The sequence below is a fragment of the Brachionichthys hirsutus genome, chromosome 22 (assembly GCF_040956055.1).
Source record: "Brachionichthys hirsutus isolate HB-005 chromosome 22, CSIRO-AGI_Bhir_v1, whole genome shotgun sequence".
In the NCBI taxonomy this organism is placed as follows: Eukaryota; Metazoa; Chordata; class Actinopteri; order Lophiiformes; family Brachionichthyidae; genus Brachionichthys; species Brachionichthys hirsutus.
The window spans coordinates 2,087,864-2,113,456 of NC_090918.1; the positions used below are offsets into that span (position 1 = coordinate 2,087,864).

General features: G+C 48.5%; 2 protein-coding genes across 2 annotated transcripts in view; both read right to left on the minus strand.

The window, feature by feature from the left end:
* Window positions 1-20,136, minus strand: part of celsr1a (cadherin EGF LAG seven-pass G-type receptor 1a) — a 56,338-nt gene extending 36,202 nt beyond the window's left edge. The window contains exon 1 of the mRNA XM_068755476.1: window positions 16,554-20,136. Within this exon, the coding sequence (XP_068611577.1) occupies window positions 16,554-20,136 (3,583 nt within the window). The remainder of the gene's footprint in view (window positions 1-16,553) is intronic.
* A 1,286-nt stretch (window positions 20,137-21,422) lies between these two features.
* On the minus strand, window positions 21,423-25,037 carry trmu (tRNA 5-methylaminomethyl-2-thiouridylate methyltransferase). Its single transcript, XM_068755332.1, has 11 exons — window positions 24,872-25,037; window positions 24,611-24,776; window positions 24,410-24,516; window positions 24,126-24,248; window positions 23,803-23,975; window positions 23,659-23,712; window positions 23,520-23,586; window positions 23,251-23,351; window positions 22,942-23,086; window positions 22,784-22,866; window positions 21,423-22,698 (listed from the first exon to the last, which is right to left on the minus strand). Exons 1-11 carry the CDS (start codon window positions 24,951-24,953, stop codon window positions 22,531-22,533), a joined length of 1,269 nt encoding a protein of 422 aa, XP_068611433.1. The 5' UTR covers window positions 24,954-25,037; the 3' UTR covers window positions 21,423-22,530.
* Between the last annotated feature and the right edge of the window lie 556 nt (window positions 25,038-25,593).

Genomic DNA, 25,593 nt, shown 5'->3' on the forward strand with positions numbered 1-25,593 from the left:
GAAACCATTAAAATATGCATGTATTACTATATGTATGCATATACTTACTATATGTACAAATATACTGCTGAGTAACATAGCTGTGTTGTAATGTTTTCTTTATAGTAATGACTCCAAATTAAAAATAAAGAACTTCCAAACTAAACAAGCAGCAACGATGATATGAAAGGAATGATTGTGTCATTCGGCTTGCCTATTTAACACATTTAAATCAGGTAATTTCTATTTGTGTTGTAATGTGTTGGCTTTCAGGCTCTTGTGTATCGCCCTGTGTGGCACTTAGCAAAAGGGACGGCCCGCCAAAACAACAGAACACTGACATGTGGAGCTGCGACAGGTTCCAGAGAGGTGTCGAGCCCACCAGTAAGGCACAAATCATGCCCCCCCCCCCCCCCCCCCAAAAGTCATGTTTGGAGGTAACACTTTATTGTCTGACACCAGGCCACGATTAAATGATTTATCTTTCACCAAACATCTTTCATTAAAATTTCAATGTGAAAGGATTCACAGTTCCTTCCTCCTGCAGCCTGTCTTCAGTTGACAGACTTATTTCGCACCTGTTGACATTTATCATGACTAAAGAGAATGGTAACTGGGAGCGTAACCTAAAGGGAGGCCTGCTATTATAAAGGCTGTGGGATATGGCATTAGCAAAAATGTTCCTGCCTTGCTTTCATCCTGCAAGTGCTCTTCACTGTCCAGTTTAAGCTTTACAGCATGGCTGTGCCTTTCTAGTTGAATCCGTTAAGTTTGTTTGACCACAGTGATTTCAAATGCAAGCAAAGCTTAACGGAGGGTCGATGATTAACTGCTGGAATGCCGGAGGCAGCAGGTTAATAGATAAAAGCTGGAAAAAGAATCCGATTTACGGCCTCTGTCAAACAACCACAGGATCCAGACCACTGCAGCATTTGAGTTCATCTAAAAGCAACAATCAAAGGGGGGCGGGGGGGGTTAATGTGGTCAACTTAAACTATGATTTTGAACATTTTCTATCATCTTGATCGCAGGACTGACAGAGGCCCAGTTCTCCGGTCCAACCCCTCTCAGCGTACACTCAACACTGGCGAGTGTCCTCTGCCGGCGCTCGTGTCCTGACGCGCTCATTTGTCTGCGAGCCACTCGCTCATATCTGGAAGCACTCAACGTGCCGCCCTATCGTCTCCATCCGCAGGCGGCTGCTGCTGGCAGCATTTCTTTTCTCAGGTCTGACCCTGCTGTCCATCTGAGTAACGCTGTGAGAGAGAGAGAGAGAGGGGGAGGGGCTCAGCTTGGAACGCTCGCACGGACAGGCGGACGTAAACGTGACGGACGTGGAGTGTGCTGAGCAGCCACAGAGGGGTGAAACCGCTATAAATTGAGGGGAACTAGAGATAAAGGCGGTAAAAAAAGCAGAGAGAGGATGAGGAGGATATTCTTTACGATATTTAATATACAGTGAGAGTGAGAAAGGGGAGTGAAAATAGTGATAAAAGAACTGGATGGATCGAGATTGAGGGTTAAGATGCGCGTAAATTTGAATCCCTGGCGTGACCATACGTCAGCATCCTATATGTTATATCCTATAACATGCCAAATAGCTTCTGTCCTCACTCCCTCTCACTCCTCTTCCACTCTTCGTCTTCTTCTCACTGTAGGCTTAGTGCTCATTTTCTCTCTCATTCTATCGTTGAGCCTTCATCGAGGAAAAAGTGACACACAAAAGATTCTTTCTGTCTGGGAATGAGCAGGGGGGGGGGGGGGGGTGCAGGGGGCTGTCAGAGGGATAACATCCTAGAGAACAGGTGGGATTACATTCAGCCGCACCGATCGAAACCAGGATCACTGGTTGAAACAACCTTCCAGTCCTGATAACGCAAGGCAACACAGCCTGTCTATCTAATAGTTTATGCCATCGCGCACGTGCAAAGGTGAATTCGTGTCTGGGCTGCAGAGTCATGAAACGTTTCAGACAGCCATGCTGCGTGTTCCCAGATTGATTGATTATGTAGTGAAAGCACAATATCAGGTGGGAAACATCAGGAGTTCTAGTTGCGTCTTCATGTCTACGCAAAATGAAATAAAACGGAAGCCTAAAAATATATAAGACGCATGTGCGAAGGAGTTGCATCACCGCTATAGACAGCTGCATGATCCCAACTGAGGCATAGTGGCAAAGCCTGCTGGCTGCAACACATCTGGTGCGGCCCCCGACAATGCACACTCAGTGAGATCACCTGAAACCTTTGGCTTGGGCACGCGAGGGCGTTCAGAAAGGCTGTGCCGCTGCTTTAACTTTCTCCTCCACCTTCACCTTGAAGTCGAGCGCAGACTTTCAGAAGCCCCCCCCCCCCCCACACACACACACACACACACACACACAAGTGGCCTTAGCGGTTGTGCTCGATCAGAGCACTCAGGGCATCGAGTGCCAGGCCAAGAACTCACCCGGCTTGAATATCTGCATCCCTTTTAGAATCCCTGGGAGAGACGGGAGAAAAGAATAGAAGCACTGTTTGGGGCCCAGACAATCCTAAATGAGCCCGGATGAGGAGGCTGGACAATACGAAAAACAAGCCCAAATGAACGCCCGGTTTGTTTTAGTGCCTGAGGTCTCGCTGGCAATGGTGCAATGGTTAGCTCAGTGCCCTGGTAGACTATAGGGCCACAGACGGTCCATTTGTCCCTGGGTTACTAAAGAGAAGTGAAGTACAGATGGGGGGACGGGGGGACGGCAGAAGCAGAGAGAGCGCAAATCTGGCAAGTTGTGCGGCACATCAGGACGAGAGAGGAGGCCAGCCTCACACAGCGTTAGTACCCCCCCCCCCCTCGCATCAGCAGGAAGTTGAAGGAACTCTGGAATCGCTGCCACAGCAGAACTGCCCCCAAAACCCCATTAAATTCACCTGGCAGTTTCGCGCCAGCACTTCGTGTGTGTGGTCGGCTAATTAGCATTATTAGACGTGTTTTTTCCGAGCACTCGTTCAAGGGATCAAACGGGCTGTTCTCCGTTCCATCCCTCAACTCTGAGCCAGAACGCACACACACACAAAACACACACAAACAGTGGGCCACGCTCTGCACTCCCATTCCCATCTGCCCGTGTAAACATGTGCAACAGACAAAAAGCATGTATGCAAATGCGGAAACTCTTTCAATGTGCATTAGCACAACCGTCCTCCTGGACTCCTTAGCATTGATGCCATTGATAAGCTGATAGCAAACAAACAGGTGTTTCTTTGGGGAGGGGCCTCCTCACAGGGTCAGCCGCCACCGCTCCACTTAAGAGCCACCCAGCCACGAATGGTCTAATAGGTCCAGAGGATCCATTACACTGACACTGACCTCAGCCGTTAGCGGACAATGTTACAAAAATAATCCTAAATCCATGATTAAAGGAATATTTGAAGAATAAAGTTGTGATTTCTGATGTTTGTTCCTCTTCTTTTCTTTCTCCGTCTCATTTCGGCTCGCTACGACCTCCGTCTCTCTCTCTCTCTGTGGAGGTGTAGGGTTACAGTTATTGTTGGTGCCGGTTACTGATAAGTAGGGTGCCTAGTTACCAGCCGACGCGTGATTGGCTCTTTTCAACAAAGCTTAGCGAAAAGACAAGGTGGTAAGAGGAGGGGAGGGGAGGGGCGGTGCGTTGGGGTCGCCCCGGGAAACCATGAGACTTGTGTCTATTTAAATAGAGATTTGGACAAATCCTCAAGACATTTGTGTGTGTGTGTGTGTGTGTGTGTTGAAGTGTGTGGATGCCTGCCAGCATGGAGCTGCTTTTGTGGCTGCAGCGAGGACAAAGTGTGGGAGACACCGACCCTTCCGACACCCATGAATACCCCACTGACACCCGCTGAATGCCCGCAGAATACCCCCATCCTGCTGGCAACACTGCTGCCATTCAAGCGGCAGGCTGCCAAATTGGAGAAACGTGAACTCCCCAAGATTCATTAAAAAATGTCCTCATCTCGACACTCTACGTTCTTCCTTCAACTGAAAAGAGTATATATGCACAATTTAGTCTATTTCATCACCAAAGCAACACGAAACAAAAGCATGGAAAAGCAAGACACGGATTAAAAATAAAATAGTACTATAGAAATGCAGAGACAGTTTAATTTGCCTCCTAATAAAATAAAACACAATTTCGTATCAGTGTGAAACGTTCGAGTGAACTTGTCGCATTAATCGTCTGTCTCAGATTACAGGCAAAGTCCCTATAATAATATAAACTAAATAAAAAGTCAAATCAAGACTGCCAGGATCATCTCGGTGTCCAGTTCTTACATGGAAGTCTGTTCCCTAAATCTACTTTGAATTATTAAAACAGCCGTGACGTTATCGCTCCCCTTCTTTGTTTAACAAAGGGCAGATCTGCTATTTACAAGGTCAAACGGCCAGTTTAAAAGGACGCCTGCCATCTCCAGCTTTACGTCTGCCGTCAAACCCACCCGAGCAAGAAGGCGCGGATCAAACGTCAAAGAACAGGCTGTGATAATTGTTCGCTTTCACTCCTAATGATCCATGAGAAACTCCCCAACTAGCTCGCCCTCTGCCCCTCTGTTGGGTAGCTGAGACCTGGAGGCTTTCAGATGAGCTGTCATCTCCAGGAAGTCTAGAGGAATCTATCAAATGTTCAAGGTGCAGAGAGGAAACTTTGTGGATGTTGGGAGAAGTGACAGTTATCAGAAATCAACATCACTGCAAGCACCCATACTGGAATAACAAGGCTTGTAAGATGTGATCTGGAATAAATATGGTATCCATAACTGAGAGCGTGGCAGCCATTCCAAGTTCCGATTTTATAACAAATATAAACACACGTGTCAGGATCATTAAAAATGTTCCTGGGAGGCCGACACTGACTTCCAGATGTTGTAACTCGTTGTTTAATTCCGGCCTGCTGGATGTCAGCTGTCCAGATGCTCTTGGCCAGTCGATCGAGCAGCCAAACATTTTAGCCAATCGGCGAGTCATTCATAAATCCATCCAGGAATGAAGTCAGCCAGCCGAGCAGAAACTTGGCCTCAGTCATCATCAGTTAGTCAGCAGATTGAAACAGAGTTAATACAGACTCAGATGTTGGGCTTCAGTAGCTTACAGCCCACCTGGAGCTGCCGGCTGCCAGCTGACCTCTCGATGTTTCAATCCTCTCTGGCCCCGCTGCTCTTTGGGATTACAACAAAAGCAGGGAAAGAGCGTGGGTAGCGGTCCGGATGTGTTTTACAGAGACCGTTTCTACTCGACATGTGTCAGGGTTTTATTATCTGTTACCGGGTAACAGGGATCTTTGTAAAGTCCCATGGATCAAAAGTAAAATCCCTGATTCTGGGCTATTGGGACAATCAAAATTAGTTTGGGAATCCTGTCGTAAAAGAAATGACAATGTACTAGAAGGGAATCCTCAAATTCTTAGCCACTACCGTAAGCCTAAACTACTGAAGGGGGCCCTGAACGCCTCATTGGCGGGAAGCAGTATGTAAATGTGGCCATGATGGGGGTCGTAGAGGGGAGGGACGAGGACTGGAACAAAGCGGTACGGTTGAGCGGAGAGGAATAATTCCTCCTCACCAGGAGATTCTTTGAAGTCAGAAAAAGAGGGAATGTTTGGCAAAAGAAATACTTCCCCCCCCCCCCCCTCTTTTTCCTTTCCTTCCTTTTCTTGTCCTTTTATTTACCTCATTTTACTTTACTTCTCTCTCTCACTTTAACCCTTTATCCCAGCTGGAACATCTCCCCAGCCTAAACGTTCTTCCTCCTCCTCTTCATTCTCTCCTTTCTCCACTCCTCTTCTCCTCCAGAGGGTCAGCTAGATGTCAGCGTATTGTGCAGAGTGACATGGCGTACAAGGACGGTGCGGGATAGTGACTCAGCTTCAGGAAGGAAAAGGAGGTCGGTTTCTTCTTTCTCTCGAAAACAGTTGCGCCGCTCCATCTATCCGTTAATCGACAAACACAAAGTAAAAAGGTTTAATCAATAGTTTGTTCTCCGACTTGAAGGCGCTCGAATAAAACATTTAATCCTAATTTGCTGACCGGTATAACGGCACATTGATGAGATCTTTTATGGCTTCACAAAACTCATTCTAACAAAGCCATTCTAGATCTAGAAGGTCTTTTCTCCTTGCCATCTTCCACTCCTCATTGTTCCTCATTTCATTCATTCCAAGACTTTAGACTTCATCTTGACAAAGTATTCCAGCAATCACAAAAGTGTCCGAGCTCAAGATCGTACACGCTGCTCGTTTGAGAGACAGCTGAAATTAAAATGTCTCTCTCCTTGTTTGGCTTGCTCTTCCCTTGCCCCTTCTCACCTGCCATAGTGGATTCATTTGGGGGGGTGGGTGAATTATGACTTCAACTCAACCTGCAGGCACACGTCCCGACATCAAACAGCCCCCACAGAGACTCAATTAAATTGTTCCCTGAAATGCTATTTCTGCACTTCCAGTCAATTAATCACAAACATGTAATATTTAAACCCCCCCCCCAAAAAAGATTTTTTGGGGGGGTTTTTGGGTTTGTCAGGGAAAGCATGATAACGCTCGCCTGGCACTGTGTGTGTTATTTCTACAGGGCAATTTGTTCAATGCTAAACATCTATTTGCACACGCACAAAACAGCTCTCACTCTTGTTCCATTATGATTGTTGGTTTTGGAGTCATTCTTGTGGCGGAGGCTGGAATTCAGAGTATACTAAAATGTGAGCGATTGATATGTACTGATGCTACACAACCAGGCGTGGAGGTGTGTAGTGTGTGTTGAGTCTGCTGCATATTTAGCTAATTTAGCAGGCAATCCTACTTATAGCTTTACGAACTAAAGTTTGGAGCAAAACAGAAACAAGACCAACGATGAAGTCGATCAGCCCTCGTCGTCACTGATGTGAGCAGCCCTGCAGCTCTCTGGACCCCAATGTCTGGTAAAAGAAAGCAGGAAGCAGCTATTTATGTGCTAAACACATGAATGCGTGTGTGGCCGGGGGGTGATGGTTCCACCTGTGCACCGAGGTGCCCTGAAGCCAACCCACAGCTTCTAACCGCAGCGTTCTGCTCTCATTTTGTGGATGCGCTGTAAGGTGTAATTGTAATTTCGTTTTGTGTGTGTGTGTGTGTGTGTGTCTGTGCATGCGCAATGAGGAAAATAAAGATTTCTTCTTCTGTTCGGTAGATTTTCAGACACACCTCAGCTCGCTGTTTCCCCTCTGATAGCAGTCTTAAGGTTAAGCTTAACCACCTCCTGGCTCTACCTCAACGTTTAATGCAGGGACATGTGAGCCGAACCGGTAGCTCTTATCTGCATCAAAATGACAAATAAAGTGAATGTTAAAGGTGTTAAACTGCAAAAAGAGCCTGTCTCACAACAGCAGTGTGAACAAAGGCCACGCATGTTTCTCTCTCGCTCTGTACCCTGCCGTTAAAAAGTAAAACAGAATTGCATTGCCATCCTTTGGAAATGAAGCATTCCTAATCCTCGGAAGAGGTGGGAAGCGATTCTCCTGCAGTGGAGCAGCATGTGTGTTTGGTGTATGCGTGTCATGATGAATGTCTTTGAGACCAGCCGTGTTCCAAGCATGGAACGCCATCAGCTGTTGGCCAGAACCTCAATAAGGAACCTGTTAGCACCAGACTCTGCAGCTGACCAAACTCATTCCTCACATCTCACACATACTTCAACTCGGAGGGCCTTCTCTCGGACCCCTGTATGACAGCTTTAACCCCCCCCCCATCCTCCTCCTGTCTGGGATCGACATGAGGTATCAGATGTAATGCGAGTACTCAAAACCACTCCCAAGAGTGACTGCTGAATACCTGAATACCACACTCTCATGCAAACATGGGTCAAGGACCACAGGGTGTAATCCATGTTACACTGCATGCCCCCCCCCCCCCCCTCCTGATCCCTGATCCCACAAAAATGATCAGCATCAAGATCTCGCGGCATCAGAGCGGATGCCTGGAAAGCTCAGCAAACAAGCGTCAACTGGTGAAATTGGACAATATCACAAGCCTGTATCTCCGAGATATGTTTGCTTTTGGATATCAGCTTCCAGTTTTTGATCAAGAGTCATCCAGAAAAGGGAAAAAAAAAGCATCAATGGAAAGACCTCTGTCATACAAGGCTATCATTCAAACTGCAGTGGCTCATGAGACAGTCCTGTGAGGCCATTAAACTCCGTGTGACTCTTGACACGTTGAGACAATCGCCTTTCACATACAAACACAAAGGGGCGTGGATAGCAAAGGCCTGGATGCAAAAAAAAAAGACAATCAACACCTGAAGTCAGAGACCCCCCACTCTGACTTGTTAAACCTTTTCCTCTCCTGTGTTAAAGGGACTTATGTTAACTTAAGAGGGCACTGTATTCTCCTCCAGGGGGAGAGACAGGGCTGCGTGAAGGAAGATAGCATGGAAATGAGGGCTCAACTCTTGACTGTCAGCTCTGGGAAGTTGTTTGTCTGAAGGCGTGGTCACCTCAGAGGGAAACGTGACTGCTCTGTTTGCCTTCTTCTCCACCTGTATCACTCAGATACACAGCAAATAACAATTCTGAAGTGTAAGACAATGTTTTGCCGGGTCACGGGAGTTGCTTGGAGTCCATCCCAGTTTCAATCACAGCGGCAACCCACTCACGGTCAATTTGGAATGATCAATTCACCTAAAATGACATGTTTTTGAAGGTGGAAGGAAACAGGAGAACCCGGAGAACCTGCAGAACATACAAACTCTGAAGTCAAGACGAGCCTGCAGAAAGTCAAGGTTCACTCGACTCACACCGACGTTTAGAGCCACTGAGCCGTCCACTTTGTCTCCGTGACCTCCAGAGGGCCTAACGTGAGCTGACCCCTGAACCGGCTCCACCTTGCAGGGCTGACGATAAAGCAGACGCTCGCATGCAGTCAGTTTGGCTTACAGCTGCAGCTCACTCTTTGTGGAGGTTAATGCCGCACAAATAGGATATTCTACCGTGTCAGCAAAATGCAATATTGTCTTGACGCTGCTAAACAAAGTGTGGATTGATCCTGGATCTGATTGGCAACTGCAATAACAGCACATTACTTTCTTACGGCGGATTCCGCCTCCCTTAGTGTTCCCACTGGCTGCAGCGGTTCATCTACCGGCATAAAAGCAGAGCCTATTAAGAGATGACGACTACATTATCGACTGGGTCAGGAGGAGGGGCAGGGTTCAGGAGGTAAACGTGGGGACACTAAAGTCAAAGGCATTTATTAAAGCAGATTAGTTGCATCTTCAAGTCTGTTTTTAAGTTTCTGCTCCCAGTCAGAAAATGAACTTCTCACACTTTTCTTTTTTTTTTTGGACTCAAGAAGCTTCACTTCTCCCAAACAGCTCCTCACTGTAATCCCAGATATAGTACAATAAGCAGCTGCAGAGCTGCCATTTGGGAGCATCACGTGGGATGAACAGACAGAGAGCTTGTGTGGGTTTCCTTTATAACAGCGGTGTAACATGTGTTATAACAGATGCTGCTAAACATCTTAATATGGATAAAGATGTCAAAATAGTCACGTTCCCTTTGCTCATCGGAAGTTTTACTGGATATGTGAGCTAAACATTCTTTCTTGTTTGCACAACTCATATGCGTATATATAAAATATATGTACCAGCTCTATGAAAATGAAAGCAAACAGATATTTCATAACCAAAGAAAAGAAATGATGGGCTACACGAGCAAAAATAAATGTGAAGTGAAAATAATTTTTGTTTAAATTATATACTGAAAAATGTGTTATTAAAAAATCCTGCAGAATTTTCCGTTAATGTGACAACAACAAAGGCTGCGCTGGAAACTTTAGAGTGTGTGTCGCTCAGCGTCAAAGCTGCTCCTGAAGGATAAAGGAGCCTCGACTTTGATACGCGTGTAACTCAAGACATTTCAGGAGGGGTGAGGCCGTTTTTGTTTTCTCTATAAAAAGGTGGAAAAGATCTTTGTGTGAAACTTGGCCTTAATACTCCGGGGGAAGAAGTTGGACTTGCAGCGAAGGCCAATGGCGGTATGTAATCTGGATCGTGTGTGCGAGCGGGGCAACTGTACCCATGTACTCGTGTGAGATCGCCGACGTGTTTTTGAGACTATGTGCATGAGTCATCCCCATCCAAAATGTAACAGGAGGATGTCTCAGTTTCAAAGAAGCGTCTTGACACCCTATCAAAAGGAAGAGCAAACCAAATCCACATCAGTCTAAAAGACAAGGAGGCCTGGGGGGGGGGGGGGGGGGGGTCGGCGAAGACACACGAAGCTTCAATCCTCACGCCCTCATATCTTACTTTCAATTTGTTTACAGGGTCCTCGGCCGATCCGCCTGCAGGGACCCAGCGTGACCCAAGGTGCACGTACGTGTTTGGCTGCCAGCACCATGACACTCGGCACACTGCGTGATCCTGGGTCATCTTCCAGACCCGACAAAAAGAAAGGCGCTGTCAGGAGGTGGGTAAGGTGACACCCGTGATGACAGGAGCCGTCTGTGACTGACAAGAGACATTAAGGAGGGGGAAAAAAAATAGCGACGCATGTACTCCCAAAATGAGCTTTTACTCAGTCAGGATTTAAACCCTTAATGACGGCAAAGAGGAGAGCTGGAGTGCCCCTGAGCAAGATATATTACTGACGTCTTCCACGGTCCATCTCCAGCAGGGAAAACGCAAGCATCACTTTAAAAAAATGAAGATATCCTTGCAAATATGCAGTGTATATGCTAAAGTAGACGTTCATGAAGTAGACATTCATGATCTCGTGCTGCAGCTTTAGAGGGAAAGCTGAGAATCTGGACGATACAGCATTTAGTCAGTATCTTTGTCTTGTGTGCCGTCATGCTAAAACGTACTTTTATACGCCAACGATAAAGTCTGACAAAAGGCAGCTTTCATCTTGTAGCTATTTCAAAAGTATTGAACAAATCTCAATTTGGACTTGATGAAAAGATCAACAGAGTCCCTTCAGCGTAAATTATTGCCGCCCTCAGAATCCAAAGAGCACACGCTGCAGTTGGTCTGCTGAGGAGCGTCCTCGGGTGACAGCACTATCCTGTCTACTGTATAATTAAAGGCCTTGAAATGAAGCCTGCACGGACGCCATCGCCCGCCAGCCGCTAGAAGGAACAGCGAAGGCGCCTGCAGCTGCGTCGACGCCCGCCTTTGCATGCGAGCGGACGCGTGATCGAGAGTTAATCAAAAACGATTCACGTTTCAGAAAGTCAAGTGCTCCCTGACGAGTGGCGAAGACACAAAGGGACAACGATGTGAGCGCTAAGCGTGCATCAACAGGTTCCCCACACACACACACACACACAAGGCGACTTAACTACCGAGATTATACCTGTCATCAGCTTTTACTCTGGCTGACGGGGAAGTGACTAAAACCGACACCTCTGTGAACACAATCAGGCATCAAGTCATTCCGGGGAAGGTCCAGAATCGACAATCACGGCGGCGGGATGAAGGGACATTATGGGACGCTGTCAGTTTATTACTTATCTCCATGCTGATCAGATTTAGGGGTTGGAAATGGAGAGAATTGTGTCAGTGAGCTGAATCCATTTAAGCCGTTTTGACACGTCATGCCTTCCTCAGAGACAACGCCAAGTCCCATCGCTTTAGGCAGCGAGGGCTGGTACTTAGTCACAGCGTGTTGCAGAAGTAATGCCACAATAGAAGTGCCAGATTTCGAGCTTTAAGTGAAGGTTTTCTCAAATACTTTAAATGCACATTAAAGGGAAAGAAAATCTCATTTTAGGGTTTGAGTTCAAATAAATCATTCAGTGTTCAGAGGACGGTCTAAAGGTCTAAAGTCTGACCTTGCTAGTGTGTGCATTCAATAAGTGAAATGGCTCCTGGTGCAGGTTTCTCTTCATTGAACAGACCCTGCAGGCTTAAACGCGAGACTTGTTTAGATGAACAACAACCGAATCACTTCAGGGTGAAATCGCCTCTCGAGTTAAAGATGAACGTACAGTGCAGCAGCATATATCACTAACCTCACGGCATCCAGCCCAACACATAAGTGTCTGAATGCACGGCTCTTTATTTGAAAGTGTTGCTGTGGCAACAAGTAAACACCGTGTCATCCGTGACACAGCGGAGCCTGGTGAATCAGAACAGGGAACCACCGAGTCGCACTTTAATGGATTATCCTATCAAAGGAAAATGTAAAGGAAAAAGGGTTTGATAATGAAGTAATCAAGCATGTACTTCTTGCTTGTTCCAGGTCTCTAATGTACGGACTTGCTTGGTTTTCTTATAATAGATATAAGAGTCGTGTGTTCAATTAGGAAAATAGTTGGAAGGATAATCAACAGTAACATAAATTGACGATCCTGCTGTGTTGACAAGCAGCTGTCTCGTTCCCCACTCCTCTTTTACCGCCTCACGTCATCCACTCTGGGCTAGAAACTGTGAAAACACACCCTTAACCAGCCCCCCCCCCCCCCCCCCCAGCCCCCCCATCTCAGCTCCCACTTAACATTCCTCCGGCTGGTCACAGCGCCATCTCGATGCATGTAATGTCACACTCTTCAGCGAGAGCGAGAGAAAGACAATTGTGTTACAAGAAGGAAAACGAGACAGGCGTGTCAAGTTACGCTCAAATACGACGACGCAACACAAAATCTATTCGAGGCCGGACGCCGAAAGGCCTGCAGCATGCAAAGTGTGTGTGTGTCTGTGTGTGTGCGTGTGTGTGTGTGATGGGCAGGAGTGTGGCAAATCAGCAGAAAACATCAACAGGACACACATAATGCAAATTTTAAAATGCAACCACACACACACACAGTTGTGAGACTTCACACTGGCATCACAGGAAGAACCCAAACTTTCTTGCTCACTTTGCAGCCACAGACGGAAACCTCCAAAACCAGAACCCCCCCCCCCCACACATGGTAAAGGGAGTCCTGAGACTCAGATGCGTTAACGTCCTTCCTCTCTCTGGCCTGTAACTGCATGTTCAGACATCAGCGGAGTCGGACAGTGACCAGCCCTGATCCTCAACTATTTGCATTTCAAACACTCGACTACAGCTTGAAGACCACACACACACACACACACACACACACACAGAGCCATAGAGCAATGGACACCGTCGTTACACCTGTGCAGGTGTGTAACGACAAGCTTTTGCAGACATTACGCAACTTCCTGAACGCTAGTTTAGCATTAGCATCGACCACACACCCGGCGCCAGTCGATAAAGTTGTTTGTTATTCATGGATTGTGCAACTGGAAGCGTCGACTGCTGTAATGGATGAACCAATGGGTTTGAGCTGCTCACAGCACACAGCAGCAGGGAGAACCCAACACGAGCCAAGACATGATCTGACGACAGACACTCTGCAGACTGGCACGCAGACAGATGGAGAAAGACACCGAGACAGTAAGAAGTTCCTGCAACCACTCGGGACAGATTTAGCTTCGACGAGCAGAAGAGGCAACGCATTCCAGGCGGAGCCCAGCGATAGGTGCATTCTTAAGACAACAAACAAGGCACGCGCTTCGCCCATAAGAACAGATGTGAGAGGAAATAACAGTAAATAAATCCAGGCGTGTGTGAAGTCTCAGGAATGAATTGGATTCTCCTAATGTCAGATAATGAGTGTGGAAAGCCGGGAATACAGAATCTCACGCCCAAACTGGAGGACAACACGAGCTGCTGCAGACAGGAGTGAAAAATACAGATGATGGTTGCAGCTCCTCCTGACGCCTCAGAGGTTTAAACATGTAGGAAGGAAACTGTTATTGATTAACAACACATAGATCCTTATGAAATGAAATGTCAGACAGTTCCACACTTGAACTTTTTTCCCCCTACATTTTCCTCTTTCCGCCTCATCCGTCAGGTAGCTCGGTCAAAAGTCACGTAGAGGAGCAAAGGGCAACTTCTCACACCAGTGTCTGCTTGAAGCCCCCCATGTACTGCTTTGATCGCAGAGGTGAGAGGTCGCGCGTCATCGCAGTCGAGCGAGGAGTCAGATTTCTCTAATCTGAGCACCTGACGCAAGAACACACGGGAAAACACTGAAAATGGGGGACAGAGTCCTATCAGGAAGGCGCTTGGCTTTTGTTTTCATCCGTCTTTTACTTTTACTTTTATCTATTGAAAGAAAGCGGAGTGATAAAAAGTCGAGGAAGTGTGTGTTAGAGAAGGTGGGCAGGCGAGAACAGCTAAGCTATGCAAATCATCCAACAGGATCAGAGGCGAAAACCAAAAGGCATGGATGCTCGGCAAAATTGTTTTGTCTCATTGTGACTTCAACAACGAATCCTCGTGCGGAAGTCACAACTAGCGTCCGCCAAAACATATATCTCGATGATCAATTGAGATTTCTGACAAGATAAATGGCCAAAATGTCAAAGGTGCACACAGGTATTAAAATCGTGCATTCCGATTCGCCACCACTTCAGGAAGAAAGTAATGAGTTTTTTTTTTGCTGGCAGCGGTAGCACTTTAAAAACACAAACAGGCCAATGCTGGCTCACCTTATCTTTTGATGGTGGGCGTGACTATCGTTTCTGGCGATCGACCAGCTGGTTCGAGTGCTCTATTATGGGATGACTTACAGGAACAAATTGGTAGAAATGCGGCTGAAGTGTTTCTCCGTCTAGAAACGAGGCCGCCGCATTGAAAGGCTGCGCAGACGCTGCTTTTGTGAGTCCGAAGATGACAAGATACTCGTCTTTTTTAAGGGGGGGGGGGGGGGGGGGTTGAAGTGAAATTGGACAAGCAAGCATTAGAGCTCTTACAATGACAACACCGAGCCTTCAGCTTTCAGAGTCAGACTCTGAATGAAGCGGTAAAGATCTGAGGACAGACAGACACTTAAGGAGGGGGGGGGGGGGGGGCAGAGTAATGAGGCCCTCACTCGAGAGTGGAGGAAGCGAGATCAGTCCTTGCCCTGCAGCAATGTTTGGCCATGCGTTGACCTGAGCGCAGGGTCACGCCTCGCATCGGTAGAGCCAGTCGGACCTGCGACGGAAAATATGGGCGGCACAAAAGGGAGAAAACTGAACGCAAGACCAACCGTCATATTCCCGTGTGACGCGCCGTTTAGCTCACAAATCCCCCCCCCCCTCGAGCCTTTCTTTCTTAAGACGCTGCGGTTGAAAGGTCAAGACATCAGCCGTAACGATCGCATAACTCTTGACATCTATCTGTCGGGAATTCCAAATGCGGGAGCGTGGAGCACGCTCCCTCTGTTAAGATTGTGCAAGAACTTAGAAACATCTATAAGTGAGTGTGCCTGGCTGCAACTAATAAAGGGGGTTAAGTCCCCCTTTGGGACCGTCGTGAGGCCGGTGTTGTCAGGGGAGACTCCGAGAGCCGGCAGGTGTTACTAACAAACATGAATGCACTATTGTGGCGAGTCGCTGAAGCTCCGCAGGTCATCTATAACGGCAATAAAACACTTAAAAAAGGATGGTCTCGCCTTTGTGCAAGACAAAGACAAGATACGGGTCCTGGAGAGGCAGGGGGGGGGGGGGGGGACGTCATGAAAAAAAAAGAACTTCCAACTCCTTATGAAACATGGAATTAAACTTCCAGAGATTTAAGTCCAGCTGGAGAGCCATCAATACATCTGGAAGAGATGAAAACGCCAATCAAAGAAAGACGTTCAGGGCGACATTTGAGACGGACTGGGACTCTGATGCAGCCTGGTCCCCCCCCCCCCCCCCGGAGTTCATCCCATTCCAGTCTTCATGTATGATAACGCTGGCATTCCTTAGCTTTGAACGGACGACGGCGTCGCCGAGGAAACCTGCAAGCTCCTTGACAACATTTCAGAGTTTGATTGATGCGCTTTGGGAGAAACCGGCTGAGATGAAGTAAAATACCAAAGGAGGACTGTAAAGACAAAGAGACGCTTGACATCCCAGCTTCTGTCAGCGTATTTGATTTATCCTGCCGCCTGATTAATATCGCAGTTCTGTCCATTTACGTCGAGCCGCCTCGGCTGCAGCTACTGCGCTCGCCGTTTAGGTGTGAATATCGAACTGTTTGCATTCGTCTAATATTTAACCCGCAAGAACAAAGTCTGCTTAACCGAAGTTGGGGGAAAAAAAGTAACTGAACGCAAATTCTTCCAGCTTTTCACAACCAGAAAAAGCTGCTCAGGTCAAAGCCTTGAAGACATCTCGACATGAAATGCGCATTTGATGAACGGCACACCTTCAGAAGGCCGAAAGCCTTCAGCCTCTGAGCCGTCTGTTCCGTGTCTGGTATGCACGAAGGAAATCCTGCGTGTCAGCATTATGTGTTCCTACCTGTGACAGAAACCCACAAGTCTCCCACACCAGCGGGGAGGCCTTCTAATATCGCCTCTTTATTGCCTCTACCAAAGCCATTGAACACAAGACATTAATCACCCGCAGGGCACAAAAGCAGCAGAACCGGATCCTGAATTGAGCCTGCAGCAAACCTTCACTGAGCACACACGGCAGCTGAAACTGTTTTTAACCGAACTCGACATTGACTCATCAGCGGGGTGAAGAATCACATGCATCATGCAGCAACCAAGAAAAAAAAGGAGGCATTTCAAAAACGCTTGGAAATGTCTCATCTCTTACCTGAGACCGAAATCGTCATGGGCGCTTCCAGGGGCCGGTCGTTGTCCAGGTCCTTACTCAACCTCAGGTCCCCGGTGTCCTCGTTCAGCAGCAGCAGACTCAGCTCGTTTCCGGATTCGAACTTGTACCGAAGTTTATCCGACACGTCCGGGTCATGCGCTGGGACCTTTCCGATTATTCCTGATGGAAAACTGTTGGACTTATTGGTGACGTAGTTGTTGAAAAGAATCTCAAAATCCTGCAGCACTGGCTCATTGTCATTCGTGTCGATGAGGCGGATGTGCACGGTGGCCCGACTCACTAGTGGGGCCGAAGTGGCCTGGACTACGATGACGTACTCCGTTTTGGTTTCGTAATCCAGGTCCGTGAGCGCAGTCAGGTCCCCGTTAAATATGTCCAACTGGAAAACTTCTGGGATATTCCCTTCCACGATCTGGTACATGATCTGGGCGTTGGTGCCCTCGTCGGGGTCGGTGGCAGAGATCCGGGCCACGACGGAGCCCACGTGGCTGTTCTCCTCCACGTCGATGAACAGCTCGTCCCTCTCAAACACCGGAGCGTTGTCGTTAATGTCTTGAACCACCACGTGGATGGAGGCGGCCGCTTTCAGGGGCGGCACCCCCCTGTCCACGGCGAAGGCCTTCAGGTTGTAAACGGGAACGTTCTCGCGGTCCAGCTTGCGAGCGGTTCGAATAATGCCGGAATAAGTCTCGATGACGAAGTCGCCGTCGCCGTCGTCGCCGCCCTGGAAGGTGTAGCTCAGCCTGGCGTTGGAGGCGGAGTCTCGGTCCGAAGCGGAGATCTGCAGGACGCTGGTGTAGACGGGTGCGTCTTCAAACACGGTCCCCTGGTACATGTCCCGGAGGAAGCTCGGGGCATTGTCGTTGGCGTCCAGGACGATAATCTCCACGTACGTGATGTCCGATTTCTGAGGGATGCCGTTGTCCCTGGCGATGATGGCTAGCGTGTAGGAGGCCTGGTCTTCGTAGTCGATCTCGATTTGCGTCGTGATGGCGCCGGTGTCCGGGTCAATTTTAAATTGGGGCACATTGTCCTCCATCACGTAAGTGATGCGGGCGTTCTCCCCGGTGTCCTCGTCCGTCGCGCCGATCACCACCACGGTGGCGCCCGCCGGCTTTTCTTCGCTGAGCGTCACCTGATAGTTGGCGCTCTGGAAGACGGGCCGGTGCGTATTGGCGTCCGTCACGTTGATGAAGACCTGCGCGGTGTCGTAGCGCGTCCCGTCGCTGGCGGTGACGGTCAGCACGTACTGCCGCTCCTGTTTGTAGTCCAAGGGGAGGGCCAGCGTGACCAGGCCGCCGCCGCTTTGGCTGGTGATGGCGAAGCGGTTCCTGGTGTTGCCGCTGGAGATCTGGTAGGTCACCACGCTGTTGACGTCCCGGTCCACGGCCGTCACCGTCAGCACGCTGGTGCCCACCACGGCGTCCTCGTTGATCTTCAGCGAGTACAGCTTCTCCGTGAACGCGGGCACGTTGTCGTTGACGTCGAGCACCGTGATGCTGACGCTGGCCGAGGAGGACATGGCGGCGTTCCCGTGATCTCTCGCCTCCACGACGAAGGTGTAAAACTCGGCGGCCTCTCGATCCAGCTCCTCGCTCGCCGTGATCCAGCCCGTGCTGTTGTTGATGGCGAAGGGGAAACCGGGCGCCGTGTCGGTCAGCCGGTATTCCAAGCGGGCGTTTTCTCCAGAGTCGCCGTCGATCGCCTGAATGTGGATCACGGAGTAGCCGACGGCCACGTTCTCCAGCACCGTGGCCTGGAACGGCGTGCTGACGAACATGGGGGCGTTGTCGTTCACATCCACCACCTGCACCACCACCATGCCGGTGCCGTTGATCAGCGGAGGCCTCCCGCCGTCTTGGGCCTTGATGCGTAAATTATACTCCCGGATCATCTCGTAGTCCAGCGGGTTGATGACGTCGATCACGCCGGTGGGCGAGTGGATGTAGAACTGCCCCTTCACGTTGCCGCTGACGATGCTGTAGTGGACCTTGGCGTTGTTCCCCTCGTCTTTGTCCGAGGCGCTCACCTGGATCGCCCGGGTGTTGACCGCCACGTTCTCCGGGACCTGCACCACGTACCTCTTTTCGCTGAACTGCGGATAGTTGTCGTTCTCGTCCTCCACCGTGATGTGGACGGTGGCGGTGGCGCGGCGAGGACCCGGGTCTTTGCCCTGGTCGTTGGCCTCGACGGTCAGCTGGTACTGGGCCCGGTTCTCCCTGTCGGGCCGCTCTCTGATCCTCACCAGGCCGTTCCGGGCGTCGATTTCAAACACGCCGTTCCCGCCGCCGTCGCCGTTCACGATGGTGTAGATCATGTTGGCGTTGGAGGGGGCGTCCCCGTCGGTGGCCCGGATGGTCATCACCTCGAACCCCACCTCCACGTTCTCCCGGATGCTGACGCGGTACTCCGTCTGCTCGAACACGGGGCTGTGGTCGTTGGCGTCGCTCACGGTCACGGTGAGGTAGGAAATGGCGGATCTTTTCGGGGAGCCGTTGTCGGTTACCGTGACTTGGAACACGTGAGTGTCTTTGACTTCCCTGTCCAGCGACCGGACGGTGGCGATGCTGCCCGTTTGGGAGTCGATGTCGAAGAAGTCGTTGGACCTGCTGTCGAACAAGGCTTCCATGTTGTACGCCAGCCTCCCCGCCTCTCCATCATCCGGGTCCGTCGCTTTCAGGGTGATGACGCGCGTCCCCGCGGGCTCATTCTCGGGCACGGACACCTGATAGTTCGGGAGCTGGAACTGCGGAGACGTGTTGACGTGTCGTTTGCCCCTGCGGGACATGCGGGACATGCGGTGCGGCTTCCTCGGGCTGGTTTCTGGGAAGGCTCCGCGCTGCCGACGCGCGTCGAGGAGCGTCAGACTCAACCGCACGGCGAGTCGCCCCCCCGCGGGGTCCCGCAGCGCGCAGCCCAGGCTCACCTCGCGTTGCGCGCCGCGCTCCGGACAGAAGTCCGCGGCCAGGCGCAGCTGTCCGCTGCTGAAGAGCGCGCTCAGCTCCGTCCCGACGCACACGCTGTCCGCGAAGTGGGTGCTGCGCGTAAAGCTGGGCAAAAGTTCCGTTGCGTTCAGAAGGCACTGACCGGCGGGCAAGCAGGACGCGGCGTCCAGTCGCGTGGAGCGCTTCACGTGCACGTCTGGCTCACCCGACGCCTCCTTTCTCCGGTATTTGATGAAGCAGTCCTGGCCGTGGACGAACACGCTGAAGCGCGTCAGGACGGCGTCTCCAGACGCCAAGGAGCCCGCTCGGAAATAAACAGCCGCCGGGTTCCTCGCCGTGCGCTCACACCGAACTCCCCGAGCCAGGCGGACAGCTCCGTCGCGCGCGTCAACCTGCAGGACGCTTTGGAGCGACTTGGAAGATAAAGTTCTGACTATTTGGTGCGTCCATCCGGGACCGAGCGACAGGTTGGACAAAAGCGTCCCGGCCTGTAGAGTCTCTGAAAGGTGCATCTCCACGCATCCCGCCGGCGGCGCGCCGGACAGGACCCGGACCCAGAGCCAGACCCGGACCCAGACCCGGACCCAGACCCAGACCCGACACGTCGATGGCTCCATGCTGTGAAACCCGCCGACGTTCTCTCATCCGCGGACCGGTTAACCCTTCCTCTGCCAGCGCCGCGGCGTCCTTTTATCCCTCATGGTGAAGTTTCAACGTGGAAAAAGACGCGCAGTCTCCATGGTGTCCGTGGATCCAGTGCGCGCAGCGCCGCGTATCCCACGGAGTTTCAAATGAGTACAAAATGGCTCCGTGGCTCTCCTCCTCCGAGGCTTATTACCATAAACCTGCTGCGTTCCTCCTCTGGGACGCTTTCACAGGGGGGGGGGGGGGGGTCATTTTTTTCTCATGGAGATTAGGAAGTAGCCTTGACGGGGGGGGGGCAATACGCGCAAGCGCATTGTTATGGCAATAGGGTGAGAGATGCGCGTCTGCGCGTCGCTCCGCGTAAAGACTTCTGTTTGTTGGAGGAGTCGGAAGTGAAAAGTTATTCCAGAAACAAGATCAAAGCAGCTCATAAATTAAAATGATGCCGAATTCTTCCTCCGCTCAGTTCCAGCATCCTGCGGACACTTTCACTTTCTGCGTCATCAAATGACGCGTTTTAAGCCAAAAGTTTATTACTTTAGTTTGATGACGTCACGGGATCGTTCATGAAAAAAAATCTGTTGCGTGATCAGTGAGTAGTAAAAAGTTCATCTCTGTCTAAGCGGGGATCGAGACGATCTCAAAACATTTTAATTACATTAAAGCGCAAAAAGTTATAACACGCGCGCACGCGCACACACACACACACCGGCATTTGACAGCGCTCAGTGTTTGAAAATCACTGATCTAACTTCACATTTGGGGAGGGGTAGACAGACACAACTGTTCTTTATGTAATATTTAATGTGGTACTTTTGTATACTTGAACCTTTTATATTTTATATCTTCATCCTTTTTTTTCTTGGACCTGTTTTTGTACTTTGAGTCCAGAAACTCAATATCCAGAGGACTTATCGATAAATAAAGTCTATCGTATCGTATTTGCATTGATCAGCGCTTTTTAAGCAGCGAAATATTCCTTCACCTTCCCTGTTATTGATCACATCCCCGTCGTGTTTGAGGTTAGTGTTAAACAATAGCGACCCCCAGTGGTGCGGAACAATCAATGCAGGCCTATGTCTCACCGACTGAACACTAAATATTTAACATTGGTTTTATTTAATATAAATATTTACAATTTATATTTAGTAAATGTTTCAGAATTGACAGTTTCTAGTTAAGGAACATTTTATCTTCCACAAACAACACATCAAGTGTTTTTTTTAAAGAACAAACAAGCAAAATGTATATTTCAAAACATCCAGCATAAAGCTGACATTTCAAATACTATATACTATTTCAAATACTATAATTCGGAATTTAACCAACTGGTACATTTTATTAGAAACTGTCTCAAAGTTTTTATCTGTAACATTTTTGCTGCTCACTTCATGGATGATGCCGACAGTCTGGACAAAATGCAAGATTAATGCACGATTCAGAACACATTAAAGTCCGACCCAGATTTAATCCACAACTGACTTTTTGAAATGTATTGTTTTTGTTGACTATCAAACAATCTCAAACAATGGTAAAGTCATATTATGCAATACATTCTCTAGTACTGTTAAAATACCTGTTAAAATACAAAGGAGTAGAAAACTAAAAATGACATTATTAATATTAATCACAAGCAAAAAGACAGATCCTCTAGACTTGTTGTGAACGGTCTAGAGGGGACGCTACTATGGCGGTAAACAGCTGAGTGGTAATTCTAAAAATGTTGACTATAGTATTTAAAACAAGTAATAAACAAGTCAAATACGGTTACTTTCATTCTCAGATAAGAGTAAATCACAAATGTCAGCGTGACGCTGTCTCTGGTGGACATGAGTCAGATCCTGTTCACTTCCAATGCCTGGATCAGCAATAGTAGCAAAAATACATGAAAGCTTGGGTTGCTGGTTTGCTTCCTCTACCATGAAAGATTCTGAGGCTGAATATATATATATATATATATATATATATATATATATTTTTTTTTTCATTGTTTTGAAAAGGTGAGCAAAGTTCTACTCTTATCACAAACGTGCCCGCTACTTTTTTAAATATGCACTCCAGATAATCTACCGGTACATAAATTATATAAACCATTTTTCTCACCATTCTACGACCGGATTTTTCTTCAAATGCGGATTTGTACTTGAATTAAGTTTATCTGAGCAGCTAAAAGACAATAAAACAGTACTTGATCCTCTTGTTCTTGTATTACTATAGTTAAAGTAACTTTACAGGCTTCCATATGGTTTCAAAAACGAGAACTGCATCACAAGCAGCCTCAGACACAGTTCGTGTTTATTACCAGGGATCCATCCACTATTGATTGTTGCTGATAGACATCAATTCACCCGAGCTGCGAGGTCATCTCAGCCGGCCGGTTCTGGGCTCGGCTGCTCCTTCAGCTGCCCAGCCGCCGCCGCCGCCGCCGCCCCCGCCAAGCGCTCCCTGCCGCGCTGCGGTGTGAATTCACTGGGCCCCAGCTGGATGATCCGCCCACTACCCAGACACTCCTCTCCTCTGTAGAGGACAGCAAACTGGGGGAGGAATGGCAAAATAAAAGGTCAGTAACATGCAAGCTGATGTAGCGACGCTCTGTAAAACAGGCTTGCGAGCCGCTACCTGCCCAGGAGTCAGAGCTCTGCGTGGCTCAGAGAGCGAGATCCACACCGAGCCGTTCGTGTTCAGGGTTACCGTACAGCGAGCTGGAGAACACGAAAAGGCTGAAATACGACTACTTCCTCTTTGATCTGTGTTAGCGATGATAACACCAAACTCACTGAGCGGCATCTGGTGGATGAAGCGGAAATGACACTCCATCATCTTGGTCCTGATTAATTCTGGAGGCGGGTCCACTGCCACCCAGTGGAAACGGTCTGTCCCCAACGTGTCCCGGAAGAGAGCCGGGTGATTGGTAGTTGGAGCCTGATGTACGAGAGAATGAAGGTTCAGCGAAATAGGTTAAACTTTTTCTTATTAAATGACAAAACCTCTTGTTTTTTGCGAGGCTGCCTCAGAGGAAGTAGCTATACACTTTAAATGACACGCAGGGGAGACATTGTGACTCCAGAGGAGACAGATTGTCTCACCACAAACACATCTCCAGTGGTGATGTCTTTGTCCACCACAAACCAGGCGTTCTTTTGCCCTCCGATCCGCGCCCTCTGGCCCAGCGTCAGAGTGAACCAGCCTGTAGAGACGGAAAACGCACCGTGGTCAAAGTGTCAGTCATTTGGGAAGAGGGATTTCAAGGTCACGAGGACAAAGTAGACAATATAAGCTACTAAATGTCATTACATTCTGTCTGTGTGACAAAAAAACGGCACATTTGCTGTCAGTGAACACAACACAAACATACCTCGGTGAGTTCCCATGATAGTCCCATCCTCAATGGAGACAAAGTTCCCTGGTTTGGGTTCCAGATACTGGAAATATATATATATATATATTAAAACACAAGAACGTGGGGAACAATACTTAAAAGTTTATACTCTAACCTCCAAAATGAAGTTTTCAAAGTTTCTCTCTCCGATGAAGCAGATGCCCATGCTCTGGATGGACAATGACACAGCGCACTGTTAGCACACAACCGGAATAAAGCAATATTTGTGCTGTAATAATGTTCATACAGACATAAATACCTCTCTTTTCATCAGCACATGATCGAGCCCGGCTTCAGCAGCGATCTTTTTCACAAACTCTTTGGTGAGTCCGGCGAGCGGGAACAGGGTTTGTCGCAGGGTTTCCTGGGGGATCTGACTGAGGAAGAACGTTTGGTCTTTGAAATCGTCCGCTCCTTTGTACAACCTCGCCGCTGAGCAAAGGGAAAGCACGAGAATCCGACTTTAAATCCAATTTATCTGCCAATTAAGACAAAAGAAAGAGGGAAACAGACGCAAGGAACACGAAGAAGCTGTAAATGTAGACTTTGAATCGTTCACAAAGGAGAAAGAGTCAAACTCACGATTTCTAATCTCAAATCGATCTCTGAAGAGCGTCGTAGACGGAGCGATGTTGGTCTGTTGGAAAACCTCTTCGTCTTCTTGTGACGATCTGGCGTAGTGGCCCGTTGCCATGGCATCAGCACCTTGGTCAACAACGGCACACGACTAATTTAAAGGTCATTTTTAACCATGCATTTGAATAGTGTATTGAATTGCCAGTTGAAAACAGAAATACATTTAAACCGATTTTACACGGCTTTAAAACGCATTTATGAACGAGTGAGTCCACACCATGAATACATACCCAAAGTTTTGACGGCATACTTGTGGAAATGGTTGAATTTAATGTACTTGTTGCATATTATATCAGGGTTCGGCGTCCTACCCTGCTCAAATTCCTTTAATAAATAGCTGAAAGTCACAAAAGACAAATTGTGGCATAAAAAATAATAATTCTAGAGCTATAACGTGGATTATTTATGTACAACATCCGATAAAACAACACCTGAAAACCTCGTGCCAGTACTCTTTGACATAAGACACTTGGTGAAAGGGGATGTCGAGTGTTTGGCACACCCTGTGCGCGTCCGCGCAGTCTCTCTCTGCGGCGCAGACCCCCGTCTCATCCAGCGAGTCCCAATTCTTCATGAAAACTCCGGTGACACGATAACCTTCACGAGCAAAGGAGAGACATCAGCGCGCCATTACTCCCGCACACTTTGAAACATAAGCAGAACGTGGATCGGGTCGTAAAATCAGCTCCCACCTCTCCTCTTCAGCAATAACGCGGCGACAGAGCTGTCGACGCCGCCCGACATGGCGCACACGACGTGCCTGCTTAAACCCATGTTGACGGATTATATTATTTTTACACGTGTATCGTTTATATAATGAAAGAATTGAGCTGTATGTCCTCCACTGTCACAACGGCAGCCATGTTTAGTCACGTGTCCGTTTCATAATGTCGCCCGACTGGAAACAAGTAACGGAACCTGTTCCTATGTCGGAGGCGTACAAATTGTAACACATGAAACGACAAGGACCTGCTGCGGTAAGTAACCGAGCGACAATAATTTAGTCAATAATTTAAATTTATCTCTATAGTTCATTCGACTGGGTGCGTGGACTGGTCACGTGTCACAGCAGGGACCTTTAAGACCTTCCGGCTGTTTCTGCAAATACGTCAGAGCTACTTTTAGGGGTGCACCGACTGCAATATCTAAAATCCAGCCGATCACCAATCTTTAAAAAGCCTGACCTGCCGATTCCCGAGTTTAGCCGATACAGATTTTTTTTAATTAACTGTTCCAATCATATTTATTGAACACAAACAAAACTTGTGCAACAGGCTACACTGCAGACCTGTTTAGAGCCTCTCTCACCAAAAAATAAAGCGCACGGCAGTATTTTGCTTTTACAAATAAAAGGAAATCGCAAGGTTTGAGGTCGTTAAATAAAATAACTATCTACAGGACAAACTATCGAAAC